The 16,759-nt window shown below is 30.0% G+C and overlaps 2 protein-coding genes across 2 annotated transcripts; one reads left to right on the top strand and one right to left on the bottom strand.

The window, feature by feature from the left end:
• The first annotated feature begins 418 nt into the window (after nt 1-418).
• Nucleotides 419-4,470, top strand: LOC122500801 (pre-mRNA 3'-end-processing factor FIP1). The gene is made up of 4 exons (XM_043609902.1): nt 419-742; nt 2,796-3,701; nt 3,779-4,110; nt 4,210-4,470. The coding sequence occupies exons 1-4, from the start codon at nt 572-574 to the stop codon at nt 4,328-4,330; spliced, it is 1,530 nt and encodes a 509-aa protein (XP_043465837.1). The 5' UTR covers nt 419-571; the 3' UTR covers nt 4,331-4,470.
• Nucleotides 4,471-4,965: 495 nt separating this feature from the next.
• LOC122500914 (netrin receptor UNC5C) lies at nt 4,966-11,737 on the bottom strand (the record flags this gene model as incomplete). Its single annotated transcript, XM_043610075.1, has 9 exons — nt 4,966-6,298; nt 6,463-7,411; nt 7,637-8,134; nt 8,223-8,360; nt 8,468-8,506; nt 8,670-8,834; nt 10,524-10,691; nt 10,809-11,090; nt 11,336-11,737. Coding segments are annotated over 9 exons (2,813 nt in total), but the record flags the coding sequence as incomplete, so codon positions are not given.
• Between the last annotated feature and the right edge of the window lie 5,022 nt (nt 11,738-16,759).

Raw genomic sequence — 16,759 nt, 5'->3', positions numbered from 1 at the left:
AAATGATTGGACGACTATATTCGGCTTTGTACGCAGGAGGGTTAATAGCAATTGTAGGAGGTTGTAGATTGTACTCTTAATATATCTAATAATACTCTCGGTAATATATTCTTATAATAAACAACACGACGTAAAACTTTTAAGCGTCAGGGAGAAGTAACGTCAGAACTATTTCCCAGCAAAAATTTCAAACAATTTCCGTTATTTTATTATCACCATAAACCACAAAGTATATAGATTGTACGATGGTATTTTCTCATCACAGTCAGCTCAATTCCCCTAGAAACAGTTTCTCATTGGTGGACAATTCTCTCAGATGACAGCAGTGAATTGGGCCTAATAATTATGCTCTATTCACTCCAATAAACCGAACGCATACAACACAATTTTTCTCCATCAAAGTTACCCATCTACACAAACCACATGATCCCAGGTGCTTATTCACAGCTGTAGCAATAAGCCTTTGCCTCTCAAAAAAAAGTATTGAAAAACAGTTAAGAAAAACTGTGTAGAATTTAACAACTTGTTGTTTAAAATTTCTTGATGAATATTCCAATAAATCACGTGAAAAATGGCAGATGAAAACGAGGATCAGTGGTTATACGGCGACTCTGTAGATAGTAAAGAATGTGCTGAACCAGCGGCTAATTCCATTATTGATGGAAACGATGCATCCTTCGAACCACAGGAAGATTCTTTGAATCTTGACAATGAAAGAAATGTCGAAAACGGCAATGCAACGGTAAGTGGCTAATAATTTTCGATTTCAATTTTTTTCAGTTCTTTTATTTTATTTTTTACTGTGCTAAACACTTGCTTCTTTTTAATTTCTCTACAATGCGATGACATCGTTGACATTACTGACACAACTTTATTACATACTCTATGCGTGATTTTATAGTATATAATTTGCAAAATAGTAAGTTTTATTAAAATTAAATTTTTTTTTGAATATTAGACTGAATTCAATAATAAATTTTTAATAAATATTTATTATTTCAACTTCAAATTTTTTTTAAGGTATAATAATTAAAAATTTTAGTTTTTGAGGTTAAATGATTGATTTAAACGCAGAATTTTTTCCTTTAAGAAAATAATTACAAACATGTTTACAAAAAAGAAAAATTAACGAAAAATTCCACTAAGAGAAAATTTTAATTCAATTTTTTTATTTTTCATTCTTTAAAAATTAAAAAAAAACTTCTGTACCCTCATCGAATTACTTCAAACCTTTAATATTACATTTATTTTTATTAAGTTTCAGAAAATTAACTTTTTAATTTAATTTTTTTTATTGTATTTTATAAATAAACAATTGTTTTAATTGTTTATTTATAAGATACAATTATTAAAAAGTAAATTTAAATTTAATTATGTAATTTATTTTTAAATTTATTTAATATTTAATTATTTAAATTATTTAAATCTAAATTACAATTAGAAAAAGATAAATTCTAATTTGTATTCTTTACATTCTTATGATTTTGAATAATTTCAGATTTAAAATTTAAAAAGTTCACTTATAAGAAAAAAGTTTATTATTATTTATTAAAGATTTTGAATAAAATTCTTGATAAGAATTAAGTTATTTTCAAAAAATAATTCTTGATAAGATTTAAATTATTTTCAAAAATTTTAATACAATTCTTTGGAAAAATTCGATTCTTTTTATAAATAATAATATTTTTTGCGAGAATTCAATTATTTTCAATACAATTTTAATTAAATTTTCTCTAGAGAATTGTCGATAGGGCAATAAAACTTTGGAATAAAAAATTTAATAATAAAAATATTGAATTTGTCGAAAAAATGCTAATTAATAATAATTATCCCATCGAATTTATTAATAAACACATTAAGAAACGCATTTGCTTTATTGAATCAAATTCACAAAGTAACAAAAGTAACTCAGTTTACTTCATGATTCCTAAACAATTACAACATTCTAACTATCCCAACCAACAATAAGAACATGAATCACAACTTGGTAATAAAAGGAAAAGATAAGAGTAAAAAATCTGAAATCACAAACTCAGTATATAAAATAAGATGCAAAAACTGTTCTGCATGTTGGACAAACTAAAAGAATGGTGGGTGTTCGTATTAATAAGCACAAAATTTCAAAAACAAATGTTGTTGCTGAACATAACAATTCACTTAATCATGATTTTGATTGGGAAACATTTTTAATACTAGATAAAGAAAGTTCATTTAAAAAAACGCTTAATTTCTGAAATGATCCACATTAATCTACAAAAAAATTCGATTAATAAGAAAGATGACACATTAAATCTTAGTAGCTATTATATTCATTTTCTCAACGAGAAGAAGGGAATTGACCCCGAGAATTGTACAACGTTCATTCGTATTCGTCTCTATTTGATTAGTGTCATATTATAATCGTAGCGACGAAGATGTACTGTCTTAATTTATAATTTTAATATTTTAATTTTCTCTTTTTTTCGCTAAATACTTTATTTTTTAATTTTTATTGTTTTAATTAGCAAATTGTAAAATTTTTTTTTTAATATTTTGTTATATAATAAATTTTATAGTTCTAGAGAGGACAGCTGTGCTGCCGAAACGTAAAAAGAGTTGAATTTCTATTTATTTTAATTTTCCTTGACTCAGAGTGATCGTTAAATTACATACTTGTATCAATTTGAAATTATATTTAAATGCTGTAATCTAAATAACATCAGCAGAGGGTTAAATTAAAAGTATTTTATAAAAATAAATCCCACCCTTCTTATATAGTAAATATATTCGATTTTAACAAATCAAAAATTTTTCAGAATCTTTCTGAAGGCTTGAGTACATTAGAGCGTGAAGAGCAATCGGACTTAAACGATTCAAATATCGAAGATACGGAAGTAAATAAAAATGGAACAAAAGATGACGTCAGTCAGGAAGATGGTGACGCAGCAAGTGATTCTGATTCAGATGACGATGTCCACGTCGTTATTGGTGACATTAAATCAGCACCCACCTACAGTAGTTTAAATATAAAACGAAGTGGTCTCATCACTTCCAGTAATGTACCTGAAAAAATAAATAAACTCCCAGGCAAATTTAGTATCGATGAATTCGAGACAATTGGCGTGATCAATGGCATTCCCGCACATGAATTTAATCTCGATCAATTGGAAGATAAACCATGGCGACAACCCGGAGCCGATATCACTGATTATTTCAATTATGGTTTCAATGAAGAAACATGGCGAGCATATTGCGAACGTCAGAAGCGTATGCGAAGTGAATCGGGTGTGGGTTTAATTTTAAATGCCGGCAGTGGTGTTGGTAATACTGGTGGTTTAGGTTCGAGAGTGCCACAAGTGACGATCACTAATTACAATAGTAAATATTCTGGTATTATGGGTCCAAAGAGAGCGGGACCACCGCCTGGGAGGAAAATGGCCGGAACTATTGATGTTATTGGCAGTACTGGCTTAGCATCGCGGCGGAATCTTGATAAATCGCCACCAAAGGAGAATGTCATTCAGGTTATGACTGCTGATCGAAGGGAGTACTCGAGAAAACCGGGATTTCCTGATATGAGTGTTCCACCGCCGGTGACTGTACCGCCGGCATTTGATATGCCACCGCCTGGTTATCAGGAACCGGCTCCGTACTTCGTTCCCGAGGTCGATCCTTATTATCAGAGTTATGAACCTACACAGGATAGACAATGGGGTGATCCGGTAAGTAAAAAAAAACGGAAAAACAAAATTAAAAAATATTTTTTTTTCCAAATGATAGATTTCTCCTTTTTTTCCAGACATGGCAATCGGCTAATTTATCAATTCCATTAGCTGATAATGGTGACAAGGAACCAAATCCAAAGCCAATTTCAACAATGATTCCACCTGTTTCAATGTCGCCTATAATGTCGATGCGTGACCAGAGAGATGGAAGAGATAGGGATAGAGAAAGGGATTGGGATCGCGATCGTGATATGGAAAGTTTATCGCGAAGTCGTGATCGAGAGAAGGATAGAGATCGTGAGAGAGAGAAAGAGTCAATGGTAAGAGAAAGAGAAAAAGAATCTGTTGCAAGGGATGATGATCGTGAAAGAGACCGAGAACGCTCGCATTATCGCCATAAAGAAAGGTATTGTTTTTTTTAATTCTTCTTTATGCAACTATCTTTTAATAATACTATTTTTATTTTTTTTTTATTTTATTCATTGTTCTTCTTTGAATATTTTAGACATCGACATCGATCACGTTCAAGATCACGTAGACACAAGTCCAGATCACGAAGTCCAAGCCGAAGAAAGAAGAAGTCAAGGCGATCGGAGAGAGAACGATCAAAGGAAGATAGTGAATAAAATATATAATTTTAAGTACACTTATTTTTTTGTTGGAATATAAGGCTCTTTTTTGTTTTACGACTTTTTTTTAACAGTAACACAAAAAAACATTGTTTATTAAAAAAATCAAATGGAGGAAATAAAAAGTTTAAACTTTATAATTCTCTTTTCTTTCAGCATTTAATATTAGTGAAAAGAAAGGTTATTGGAAAAAAAAATTAGTGGAAAAAAAGGTTATTGGAAAAAAGAATTAGTGGAAAAAAAGGTTATTGGAAAAAAAATTAGTGGAAAAAAGGTTATTGGAAAAAAGAATTAGTGGAAAAAATGGAATGGATAAACTGGTGTACAATCGTATAAAAGTGTTAAATTGAAGAACACTTAGCAAATGCAAGTGCGTATAAATAATAATAATTTAAAAATTAAAACTTTGTTCGTAAAATATCGAATAAATAAGAGGAAAAATTTAAAGTTCGACATATTGGATACGCCATTTTGAATTTTAAAAAACTGTTTTTTTACCTCGAATTCGAAATCAGCACCCCTAAAACATTTTTTTATTTCCTGGAGCTTAAAAGGGTTTATAGTAAATTTAGTTATTAAAGAAACAAAGTACATTAGTAAAAGACTAAATTTATAGTAAAATATCCGATTTATAGGTTGTTCGTAAATAAAGTTTTTTTTTATTAATTAAAACTTAAAGAGACATTATTAAAATATGAAAATTAGCACTCGAAAAATTCAACGAACATTATTGGCCTCTATTTCGTATATAATTACATTTTTTTCGATTCCAAAACAAAAATTAATTATCTCAAACATATATATATATATAGATGAAGGAACTTATCCTTATGCACGCACTATTTGCCGCAGCACAGTCCATACATACATACATTAATATATATTGTCCCGTGTTTGATTACATCAAAAACCATGTTTTTATCACTCGAAAATATTTATAATAAAATCTTTTAAAATCTTTAACAAAAATAGTAAAAAATCGAAGTAGAAATTTGAAATCTTAAGTTTTACATAATACGTTTATATTTAACTATTTTTTTGACACTTAAGTGCACCTCAATTTTTTTGTAATTCGATGTTTTTTTTCGTCTTTTAATAAAAATGGAACTGGTCTCTAGACAATTGTGCGCCCAGAGGAAATATTGTTACCTAAATACCAAAATACAAGAATCTTTGAAAATAACTTTTTTTTTTAAGTATTTCAGTCTTTCTATTTAATTTCTTTTTTTGACACATTGAAAAACAATTTAAACGTTGTAATAACAAAAATTTTGATTAAACATTTTGACAACTAATCAATATTGATTCTTGCCCTTAGATTGACATTTATGATTTAGAATCATTTAATTATAAGAAAGTAATACTTATTTAACGAAAACTTTTTTTCTTCAAAAAATGTTAAAAGAACAGTCTTATTTTAACTCTCTTATGTCTGTAAATATTTATAACCTTTTTTTAGTAAAACACAAAGCATTCACAATTTCTACCGCTCACAAAATTGTCATACGTATCATTCGTTATTTTTTTATGTCTTCGTCGACTCACTAACAATAATTTATTTACAAGTAAATTACGCTTGCTTTAGATGGAGTTTTAAGGCAGTGTTTCTTTTTTTTGGCTAGTATCTTTTCTTTTAGGTCGTTTAGCAACTCGCAATTCACTGTTTGCACTTTCATGTAATATCACTGGTTTTGTGGCACTGAAATTCAAAGTGACTTTGTTTTAGTTCGTCAGAATAATGAATAATGAAATAATGTACTTAGATAATATTTTGAACATTTAGGGGAACAATTTCAAAGCCAGGGCCCAAGTTGTGCTTCAAGAATAATTGCAGCGTCACTTCTGCCCATGACCCTTAGATGATTTAGTAGGTCCGTTACGGCAGTTGGTGCTCGATGTCTTGCCTCCCACAAGTCTAAAATATGCTCCGTTGGACTCACTTTAGTGGCGAAGTAATTTATATATCTGAAAGAGAACATTATAAATAATACTATGCAAAACTTTTAGAATAAGACAGACTTTTCAATCGAAAGTTAAATAAATGTTTAGTGTCCACAAATTTAAATAGAAACATTATTGAAAAAACATTTATGAAAATTGCATCAACAGTTTTCAGTAGGTTCGCTTACCTGTCGACTTGAAGCATTTGCGCCAGCATCCTCCAATCATTACCAAGCGCATTCGGTGGATCGAGACATTGACAAAGTTGCTTTCTAAGAGATTTGGTGAAGCGGAATGGCCGCAGAGTTGCCGAATCAGTAACAGCACTGTTCGCATGTCCACTACTTACGACAGTGACTTCTCTAAGCGGTCTAGTGATACTTCCCGAAGAAATAAGATTCTTCATTCCATCGTAGAATATCTTGAACATTTGCTTACTATCCGAATTACCCTGAAACACCTGAAGTTTATAGCATCTCATGGATAGATTTTCAGCTGTTTCTAAATCAAAAGTCACGTTTTTCTTATTTTCCGCTCCATTCCAGATGGTTTTGAAAGAAATTTCATGTGTTCCGACTGGAATCTGTTCGTCAGTGCCAATTTCCTCTAATTGAATATGTAGCGGTTCGCCATTATCTTCAAAGAGAATTGTCCTCGGTTTGTCTAGAATAAAAGTTTTCACTTGTGCCTCACGGTCGATGACTGTTTTCATGGCAGCTTTTGTATCTTCAATTACGTATACGCGAATGTAGGATTCACCCGTTTGACTGGCGAAGAGAAGTAATTTCAATCTCTTTGTGGCTGTGGAATTTTTGCAACTCTGACCGGCGAGAATGTAGACCCTTAGCTGATCGGTTACTATAAACGCCTCCGAATGATCGAGTTGAGTGAAGAGAGGGGTGTTGATGGTTTCACTTCCTAATGTCAGTACTCGTTCCCACTGAATTATGGATTCTTCCTCTATCGTTGAGGTGAAGTTTATTTCGTCAATATCCATACTTCTTGAGGCCCATATGCTCAATTCCCATGTTGTCGAATGCATCATTGCGCAGTGTTCGAATTGCAGAATTACGGGTTTGTTGAGGGCCACAGACGATGGACCGCATGCAACAACAGCCGAGAGTTGAGTTATTCCATCTGGGAATTAAAAGTTTCGATTTAAACCCCTAACTGAACCCCTAACTCCAATTTTTCGCAATCCATAATTTTTCTAATTCTAGGGATCCTTAGAAGCTACCCTCACAACAAAAGGAGATCCTAACTTAAGATCTCCTTTTCCTGTGAGGGTAGCAAAAGGAGATCCTAACTTAAGATCTCCTTTTCCTGTGAGGGTAGCTTCTAAACTAAAAACTATTTACCAACCTGGTAGTCGTGGTCTGAACCGATCTTCATTGAGCACTGCCAGATAAAGCTTCTCCTTCAAAGGTTTCGAAACAGCACCTTCGGGAACTGACATAGAAATACCGGAATCAGTTAAGACCAAAAGAGCACCCCTCGAATTAACAACAGCTCGAGCAATATTTTCAGTTTCCAATTTCGGTGGCATTAGACTTTTGTTTGAAATATTGTAACTGAATTCCGATGATGAATAGGAACTGGTGGCGCTATTTTCACTGTCCGAGTGAATTTGCTTATGACTGGAGAATTCCTGGGTAGAAGTGCTCGGAGTGGGTGAAATGGAAGATGATTGCAGTGGTAATGATAGGTGGGGAACGTCATAATGATGCTCTGATGATGAACGTGACATTGGTAATTTTGGATCGAAGGGATATTCATAGCAGGCTGGTACACCCGTGAGTGCAACGTCGGGTTGCATACTCAATTTTTTATCCTGATCCGAGAAGAATTGCGGATTGAATTCTGTAAACAGGTTTTTAATTTTTACATTCAAGATAGTAACGAAAAAAAAGTTGTTGTAAAAATTAGAAAATATGTCAAGTTTACATACCGTTATGAGTCATTGAGTAGAGTGAATGGTTGTGGGCCTTACGACGAAGTAGTTTGGCGAGGAAAAAAATCAATCCACTCGTGATAAGAAATGTCACGGTCAGACCTATATGAAACGCCACATCCATTTCTCGATTGCCTGGGAAAAATTATAATACTCGTACTACTGTTTTCTTATAAACTTTTAAGTTAACTTTAACGTTAACTTGAACTTTAAAGTTGATGCTAAGATATTTCAAAACTCACCTTTCTTAGAAGACTCAACTCCCAATTTTGTGGCATCAACTAAAATAACACAATTTGCTAATTAAAAAAATCTGCTGATTTTTGAATTTCCAGTAGGAGATATTTACAATATCCTAAGGATTCTGATCCATATTGAGAAATTTATGGATAATTAGATAATTAAAGGTGATGAAATCGAAAGATAGTAAAGAAGTTGACTAACCATTGCACATTCCGTCGGTGCAATTTGTGATGGTGATATTCTTCCCTTGACAGAGACGACCTCCATGACTTGGGGAGGGTTCATCACAAGAACGTCTTCTTACATGAGTACAATCACTTCCACAAGGTGACCACGCGGACCATTTAGACCATCCGCCATCCACAACTGCAGCAAAAAGACAAGATTTCTTCAGTTCACAATTATTAATTTATAATCACCAAATATAACAGATCTCAAATTTGAATACCATCAAAGTTAGTTTTTGGAGACGTCTGTAAATTTAGAATATTAATTAATTATTTCTCTCCAGTCTAATGAAATCAAAAGATAAATCCGGTACATATTTAAGGAGTTTCTCAAATTAATAATTCAGTTCGTCAGTCAGGTCCTTACACTGCACAATAATAGTGAAAATGAGGCAAATCTAAAACATCAAGTTTCGGACAGATTGGACTTAGGGAATGGAAGTATTGAATAGTGAATAAGTTGATTAAAATTTCACGCCAGAAATATACTGCGACAAGACAATTATCATAGCATAAGTCTTATTAACGTTCATCTGAAAATAATTAAATTTCCTCCTATCATAAACAGCATTAGCATCCAAAAAATCATTGAGATGCGTGTAGTGACAGTAAGATAGTGTACTTTTCTGTTATTACGGACCTAGAATAAACGATTCAAGGTAAGTTGAAATTTTTTTTTTCCTATGAGTAAAGTGGTTTTTGAAACCTTAAACATTAAAATTCTGCTCACCGCAAGATGCCTGTCAACAGAGTAGAGTAGAAATAGTTGTCTTGGTGAGTAAGTCTAAACCAATGTTCTTCGGAGCTTTCACAAAATCGTTACAGAAGTTTCGAAAAAAAATTATTGTGATGATAATCTAATTTAAAACTTCAACTACAGCCTATCGACAGAGTACATCAGAAATAGTTGTCTTGGTGAGTAAGTCTAAACCAATGTTCTTCGGAGCTCTCACAAAATCGTTACAGAAGTTTCAAAAAAAATTATTGTGATGATAATACAATTTAAAACTTCAACTACAGCCTATCGACAGAGTAAATCAGAAATAGTTGCCTTGATGAGTAAGTCTAAACCAATGAATGTTAGCCGGAGCTATCGAAATTTTTTTAAAGAAGTCTAAAAGAAATTATTTTCATAAATAAAATATGTCAAAATAAAGTTCAAAGTATACCCTTTACATGTCCATTAATTTTTAAATTGAAATACTCAATAGTTTTCTCAGAAAAATCCCTAAAATATCGACCTTTTAGTTGTCTTGATGAGTAAATCTAAACCAATGTTAGCCGGAGCTCTTGCAAATTCTTTACAGAAGTTTAAGAAAAATTATTTTCACAAATAAAATATGTCAAAATAAAGTTCAAAGTATACCCTTTGCATGTGCATTAATTTTTAAATTGAAATTCTTAATAGTTTTATCAGAAAAGTTCCTAAATTATCGACCATTGAGGTTGCAAAATAAAAGCGAGTTTCATGTCATTATCTATAAAGTTTTGTCGTTTTTGATGATGTGGTTTATCTTCATCAGGTTAATTTACTTATAATCACGAGTCTATTATCGCGCAATTTATATTGACAAAAAGAAAATAATTTAATATCCAATCACTGAGCGGTTATTGATCAAATCTTGTGGGATTTGCTTAATTCAAAAAGCTTAAAGTTCACCTTTATCTAAAAGTTAAAAGTTTTGAGAAGTTAATTAAAGAGAGATCTTAAAATCCGTAAATACAAAGTTTAAAGTCCATATTGATTTTTTTCTATGACATTTTTATTTGTTACAATTTGACTTAAGATTTGTAAGCAGCAACTCCAAAATAGTTTTTTTTGTCTTACCAGGACAGTTTGTGCTGCAATCATTTCTCTGTTGTGCGGGACCCAAACACGGTTGTCCACCGTTCATGGGAGCGGGATTGCTACATGTTCTCGTTTTTTTTTGTCCACCTTTTGCGCAACGAGAATGACATTCGGACCATGATGACCATGCAGACCATCCTCCATTAACTAAAAAAGAGAAAAAAAACCCTATTTTGCTTTGAACTGTAAATTTTTTTTAACTATTGATGTATTTTTAATTTTAGTCAAAACTGAAAATTTAGCTATAGGAAATTTGAAATTCACCATAAACTGTGAGACTAGCAAGATCACTGAGACGTTTAGCGGCAATATTTTCAGCCACGCAGGTATAATTTGCTTGATGACTTAATTTTGTTTGTCCAATTAAAAGATGCCCTTCGCTAGATACCAGCAAAGTGTCAGCATTTAAATCAAGTTTCACTCCATTTTTCAGCCAATAGACTATTGGCGATGGAACACCACTTGGTGGAATGCAACGGAGTTCAGCTCCTTGGCCGGCTTCCACAGACTGAGAATATGGGGGCGATTCGAATTGCTTCTTTAAGTCTGTTAACGAGAAAAGAAAATAAATTTTACTTCACGGATTCAAATAAGCTAAAGTTTGCAATTTGTGGCCATCTAAATTTATCTAGACAGTTGAATTCTAAAGATTTCATAGATATATGGTAATTTAAAGCTATAAAATTGCGAAAGTAATTGGGTACTTTGGCAAAATATTAGAGTATCATTTTGAATCTTTCGACACTTTTTCAAAATAAAAATTATTGTTTTTTTTCACTTTCAATACTTACAAGCAACGTCGATTGTTGCCGGTTGACTTTTGATTTGACCAGAGCCCGACCAGGCAATGCATTCACACTTAAATTTATTCTTTCCAAAATACTCTTCAATTTGATCCCTAGTTATGTTCAATTCACATTCAACTATCCGTATTCCAGTGTGTGGATCAACAAATGCAGTTTGAAGCGATTCCTCTGTTCTAATGCCATTGCATAAATAGAAAATTTGCAATGCATGAGCTGCTTTACAGTGAAGGGTTGCTGGTCTGTTTTTGATGACAAATGCATCTAACGGCTCAGTTAGGAAAACTGGCAAATGACCGCCGCCTTCCGATATAAATTCAGTGTCAGTTGCTATTGTTGCCGAGACAGTGTCGTCCTCCTCTAATAAATAAGAATCGTCATCTTCGCTTGCTGAAATGGCAAACAAAAAAAAGAAGGATAAAAATTAATAATTCTAATTTATATTTTCAATTTAACATCTTTGGTAAAAATTTTAGTTTCAAAAAAGATTCAAATACTCATTAAAATTAGGCCAACTTCTTAAATATACTCTTGAACCCCAAAAAATTACTAATAATTTTCCCTTTGTCAGTCAACACCCATTTCATTAGAACCTAATTTGGAATACAAATTTCAAAATTCAAGGAGCTGACAAAATAAATTATTAAAAAAAAATTGAAAAAAATTTTTTTTCCCTTCTCAAAAAGATGTTAGTGAAAAAAAAATGTTTGAAAAATTGTCAGTCACACATGTGGAACCACTTAAATTACTGAAGAGTGATAAGGTCATTCCATTATATTTCACGCACTCAAAGTCTTTGCGAACTATTTTTAGAAAATTTTGATACTTTTTGTTTATGAAATGATCTGGAATATCTTCATACGTGTAAATTTTTTTTTCCTATTATTTAAGAGTTAAAATTTGTCTCAATCTTATATATTTTAATATTTTGAAATTTGCAAGTGAAGAAAGGGGGATTTTCGAAAATTTTGAAAAATATTACTAAAAATTATCAAAATAGAAATTGTGCCCATGATTTATTTCTAAAAATCAAATTTTTAAAAATTTAATTAAAAAAATTATATTGATAATGTTCAGTTATGTAATTGATTTCTAAAATTCATAAGAAAAAGAAAAAAGACAATAATAGCTTCAGGAAGATATTATTGTTAATAACATGATGAGAATGTTAGGCATTCAAGGATTAAATGTCAGTCGAAGGGGAAAGTCATGGTGCATGGAAATTAATACTGCAACATTTTTGAGAGTCTTCGGATCCCATGTGACTCACTTCCATCAAGCATCTTAGAAACTTATTTCTATTCTTATATATTCTCATCGCCACCTCATATATTTTTACACCATAACTCAATATACCAACCACACTAACATACATCACGACATCAATATAACATTCTCAACTTCCTCGCTAACAATCTTATTCTCATATATTTTCTTCAAAAAAAAAAAAAAAAAAAAAAATCTCCCATTAACAATTTTATCCCCTTTTTGTCATCTACTAAAAGCATTACGTCATATGCATATGTTAAGTGTATATGGCTATATATTTTACTATTCCCTCCCTAAAAGAGCACCTTTTCTTGTTTAACTTCCCTTTTCTTCAATCCAAAATTCCTTCATTTTCACAATTCCCATTTCCTACGTTGCGGTACAAAGTTTATTAAACTTTTCCGTTTTCCCTCTTCCCAACTTTATACTCGCACTAAATTATTTGTTTCACAAGTTTTTACCTTATTAGATAGAAAAATCCAATAAACTTTATTCTCTTCAAATACCCAAGGAGGGAAAAAATTATTATTCATACATACTTTATTCAAAAATTATGCGCACAATTTTTATTCTTATTTCGAGAAAAGTCAATTTAAGTAAAATGGTGACTTAAAAATAAAGTGCGTAAATATAATCCTACATCAAAATTTTAAAAATTTAAAAATTGATAGGTATAAAATTCAATTCTTGGGGAGAATTTTATTAAAATCTAAATGAATAATTGAGTTATTTAAAAAAAAAAATAATTAAAATTGTGTATTTAAAATAATTGATTTTTTTCGAACAATTTTATTTTTGTCAATGTTCATGGTTTACCAAAATTTGACCACAGTTCAAATTTATAATTTTTCAGTATTTTTAAGTACTTTTGTTAGCCACGGTTTACTAGATTTTAACCACATTTAAAATATAGATTATAGAAGTTTTTAGATTTTTTAAAATATTTTTGTTGTTTGCCATGGTTTTCTAAATTATAACCATAGAGAAAACATAGAAATTTTTAGAAACTCTAGTTTCTTAATTTAATTCTAATTCCTAGAATTTTAATTGAAACTCATAGAACTGTATATAAATATTGAAAATTTCAAAGTGAAGTAACAATCTATTTCCATAGATTACAAACTATATTCAGTTACTTTTCAATTCTCTGGTGTAGGAGTGTGTAATAATCCGTCGAAATGATACCAGCATAGGTACTCAAAAATAAATTATGGTTTTAGTGCATAAAGCCTACGATATCTATATTCAATAGGAAATGTGAGCAAACTAATAAATCACACTCCCTTAAATTATATATCAGCCTAATCTGCGCAAAGCTTAGAAAGGGCTTCGGCGGTATTAACCGGCAGTTCCTAAAATAGATATTTAAAACTTTGTCCTCAGTATATTAAACTCACTGTGTGCGCACCTTCCCTAAGTCACAAATATTTGACAACTCTAGACAAAAAAAAATTCTATTTTTACAAAAAGACCCAGTGAAACATTTTTTCCAAAAGCTAGCTTTTTTCTTTTTTGTCAAAATTTTAATTGTCTTCTAAAGAAACTAAGCGTAGGCGGTAACGTAATGTATCAATTTAGTGCTCCATGTTATAATTATTTTTGCTGCATAAATCTGTCCAGTAGGTCCTCTTTAAGACTCATTTATCTTTCACTGATGAAAGAGAAGCAAATATTTAAAGAAGCTTCATTTTCTATAAGCCAAACACTTCACAAAAACGTTAAAAATAATTTACTTTTCAAGAGGTTTTTTTTTCTTTTTTTTTTTTGAGGAAAAAAATAAAACTATTAGTACAATACTATGAAAAAATTGTAAGTTATTCAAAAAGAATCATTTTATTCATTCATTTCATTTCATAATGTCGTTATTTATTTTTCTTAACCCAGTTGTGACAGTTTCTATCTGTCATAACAAATAAGTTTCTCCTAAGCTTCAGTGATTTAAACGCTCTCCCTCCAGTATCAAAAAAATTTTACTAATACTGCCTAAAATATCTATTTGGAATGTTAGCATGTCCACACATGAAGAAATATTGCTTATTGTCAATCGTAAGTAGGGGAGAGATGGGGGACTATATGGTTAATACAAATGGAATATTTTCGATGCGGTTGATCATTGAGATATGGGGGTCCCCAAGGGGAATAATGTTGAACCTGTTGCGACATTGTTAGAATTCATTCTCTTTTAGCCTTATTCAGGTAAAAATTATAATTTTTTTTTAATATGGCTACAAAAATTAAATTATAAATAAAGGAATAATTATTCTTACAAAATTTTATTAAAATTCATCAAAAGAATTCAATTACTAAAAAAATTTCTTGATAAAATTCTTTATGAGAATTCAATTTTAAAAAACTTTCAATTTTTCAATGAATTCTTTATTTTTGTATTTAAATAATTGAATTCTCGTAGGATTTTCTATTAAAAATTGATTTAAAAATTAATTTCAGACATTTCAGTTAAAATTTTAGATTATAATCGAATATTAAATGCGTCATAGTATGAATTTTTAGAGATAATTGAATTTTTAAAAGGTTTCAAATTAATTATTAAATAATAATCTAAAGTGACCAATGAGTGAAGAGTCACCCAAATAGGGAAAATTCAATTAAATGAAAATTCGTGAACAAAATAAAAAATAAAGTTGTGTGAATAAGATGAGGAATTAAATAAAATGAATCGGTTTTTAATTTTATTTTTTTCCACCCTGAAAGGTTATCTCTGCCCATTGAAGTGTTATCACTTTTACAGTATATTTCGCACTTTAATATTTGCTAAGAAATATGATAATGAAGTTAAATGCTAAATGCTATTAAAATTTATTAATTTTTTATTTTGATTTTTCTTTTTTTAATTTTTCAACATTAATTTATTATGAATATTAATAGTTTTTTAATATTAATATTTTTATTAATATTAAAAATTTATTTATGACCTTCACATATTATTTTTCGAAAAAAAAGTAAAATATGAAATGTCATTTGCATTTAAACTGAATAAATTAATATTTATTCATTAGAATCTGCCGATATATGTTTTAATTCCCTTTTGATGCTTATTCATCTGTACGCATTGAATTCCCTTTATAACTTTTGAAAAAAAAATGTTGGTAGCGTAGCCAATTGATATAAATTAAATGAGTCAATGCAATATGTATATAGATGAAAATAACTTGAAATATGATTAAAATTCACAACGCTTTCAATTTCAAACTAATTTCATTTCTTTTAATTTGTTCACAATAAGTTTAATGTATTTTAATTAACCTCGCTGCGGTCAGGATTAATTAAATGTGGTAATACGTCATTAAGTAATAATTATTATTAGAAGGCCAGAAATAATTTATCAAAATTATCAGCTTCAACTCTTGCGAAACGGGTCAAATAGATGGATCATCATAAGTTTCTTAGGGTCATAGTAATTTTGGGATTAACACCGAGAGAAAATATTATAAATTTTTATTTATATTTTATAAATTATTATAAAATATTAAATTTTGTTTAAAACTCCCCCCAAATTTTTACAATCTAGGAAGAAAAAGTGTAACAAAGGACAATTTTTATATAAAAATACTAAACATTTACAAAACTTATATGTGAAATATAGTAAAGTTATAATAAAATTTAATTAATCCTCAATATTTGGTATATAATATTATAATAAATTTCATATAAGTTTTTTTAATATTTAGTATTTTTTATGTCAAAATTTCGCTTTGATACATTTTTTCCCAATTTGTAAAATACTTTTACAAAATTTAATATATTATTACAGCTAATGTTTATTTTAAAAAATATTTATTTTTAAAACTAAAACATATATTATTCTTTACAATACATTTTCATAGGGTTTTAAAATATTAAATGCAGAATTAATAATTAATATTTCAATTTAAATTCATTAAAAATTTAAATTATAAATTTCAATAACGAAATTTGCAATTCCTTCGAAATTTGAAGTTTTTAGGAGCTTCCCCCTTGGGAGTAACAGATGTGCGATTAAACTATGTATGTGTCATCACTAACTCTTGTGAAACGTTCCGCTATAGCTTAATCATCTTCCTTCTAGACAAAGTGATAATACATATACAGTATAAAGATTTATTCCACAAATATACATTTTTCGACTAAAAATTTCTAATTTAG

The sequence above is a fragment of the Leptopilina heterotoma genome, unplaced genomic scaffold, assembly GCF_015476425.1.
Source record: "Leptopilina heterotoma isolate Lh14 unplaced genomic scaffold, ASM1547642v1 Lhet_191, whole genome shotgun sequence".
Classification (NCBI taxonomy): Eukaryota; Metazoa; Arthropoda; class Insecta; order Hymenoptera; family Figitidae; genus Leptopilina; species Leptopilina heterotoma.
Note: the sequence above shows the minus strand (reverse complement) of the source record. Positions and strands in the feature narration are given on the sequence as shown.

Coding starts and splice junctions, on each gene's coding strand:
- LOC122500801 (XM_043609902.1), top strand. CDS start 572: ATGGCAGATGAAAACGAGGATCAGTGGTTATACGGCGACTCTGTAGAT. Junction 3,702..3,778: donor ATAGACAATGGGGTGATCCG/GTAAGTAAAAAA, acceptor CTTTTTTTCCAG/ACATGGCAATCGGCTAATTT. Junction 4,111..4,209: donor CATTATCGCCATAAAGAAAG/GTATTGTTTTTT, acceptor TGAATATTTTAG/ACATCGACATCGATCACGTT.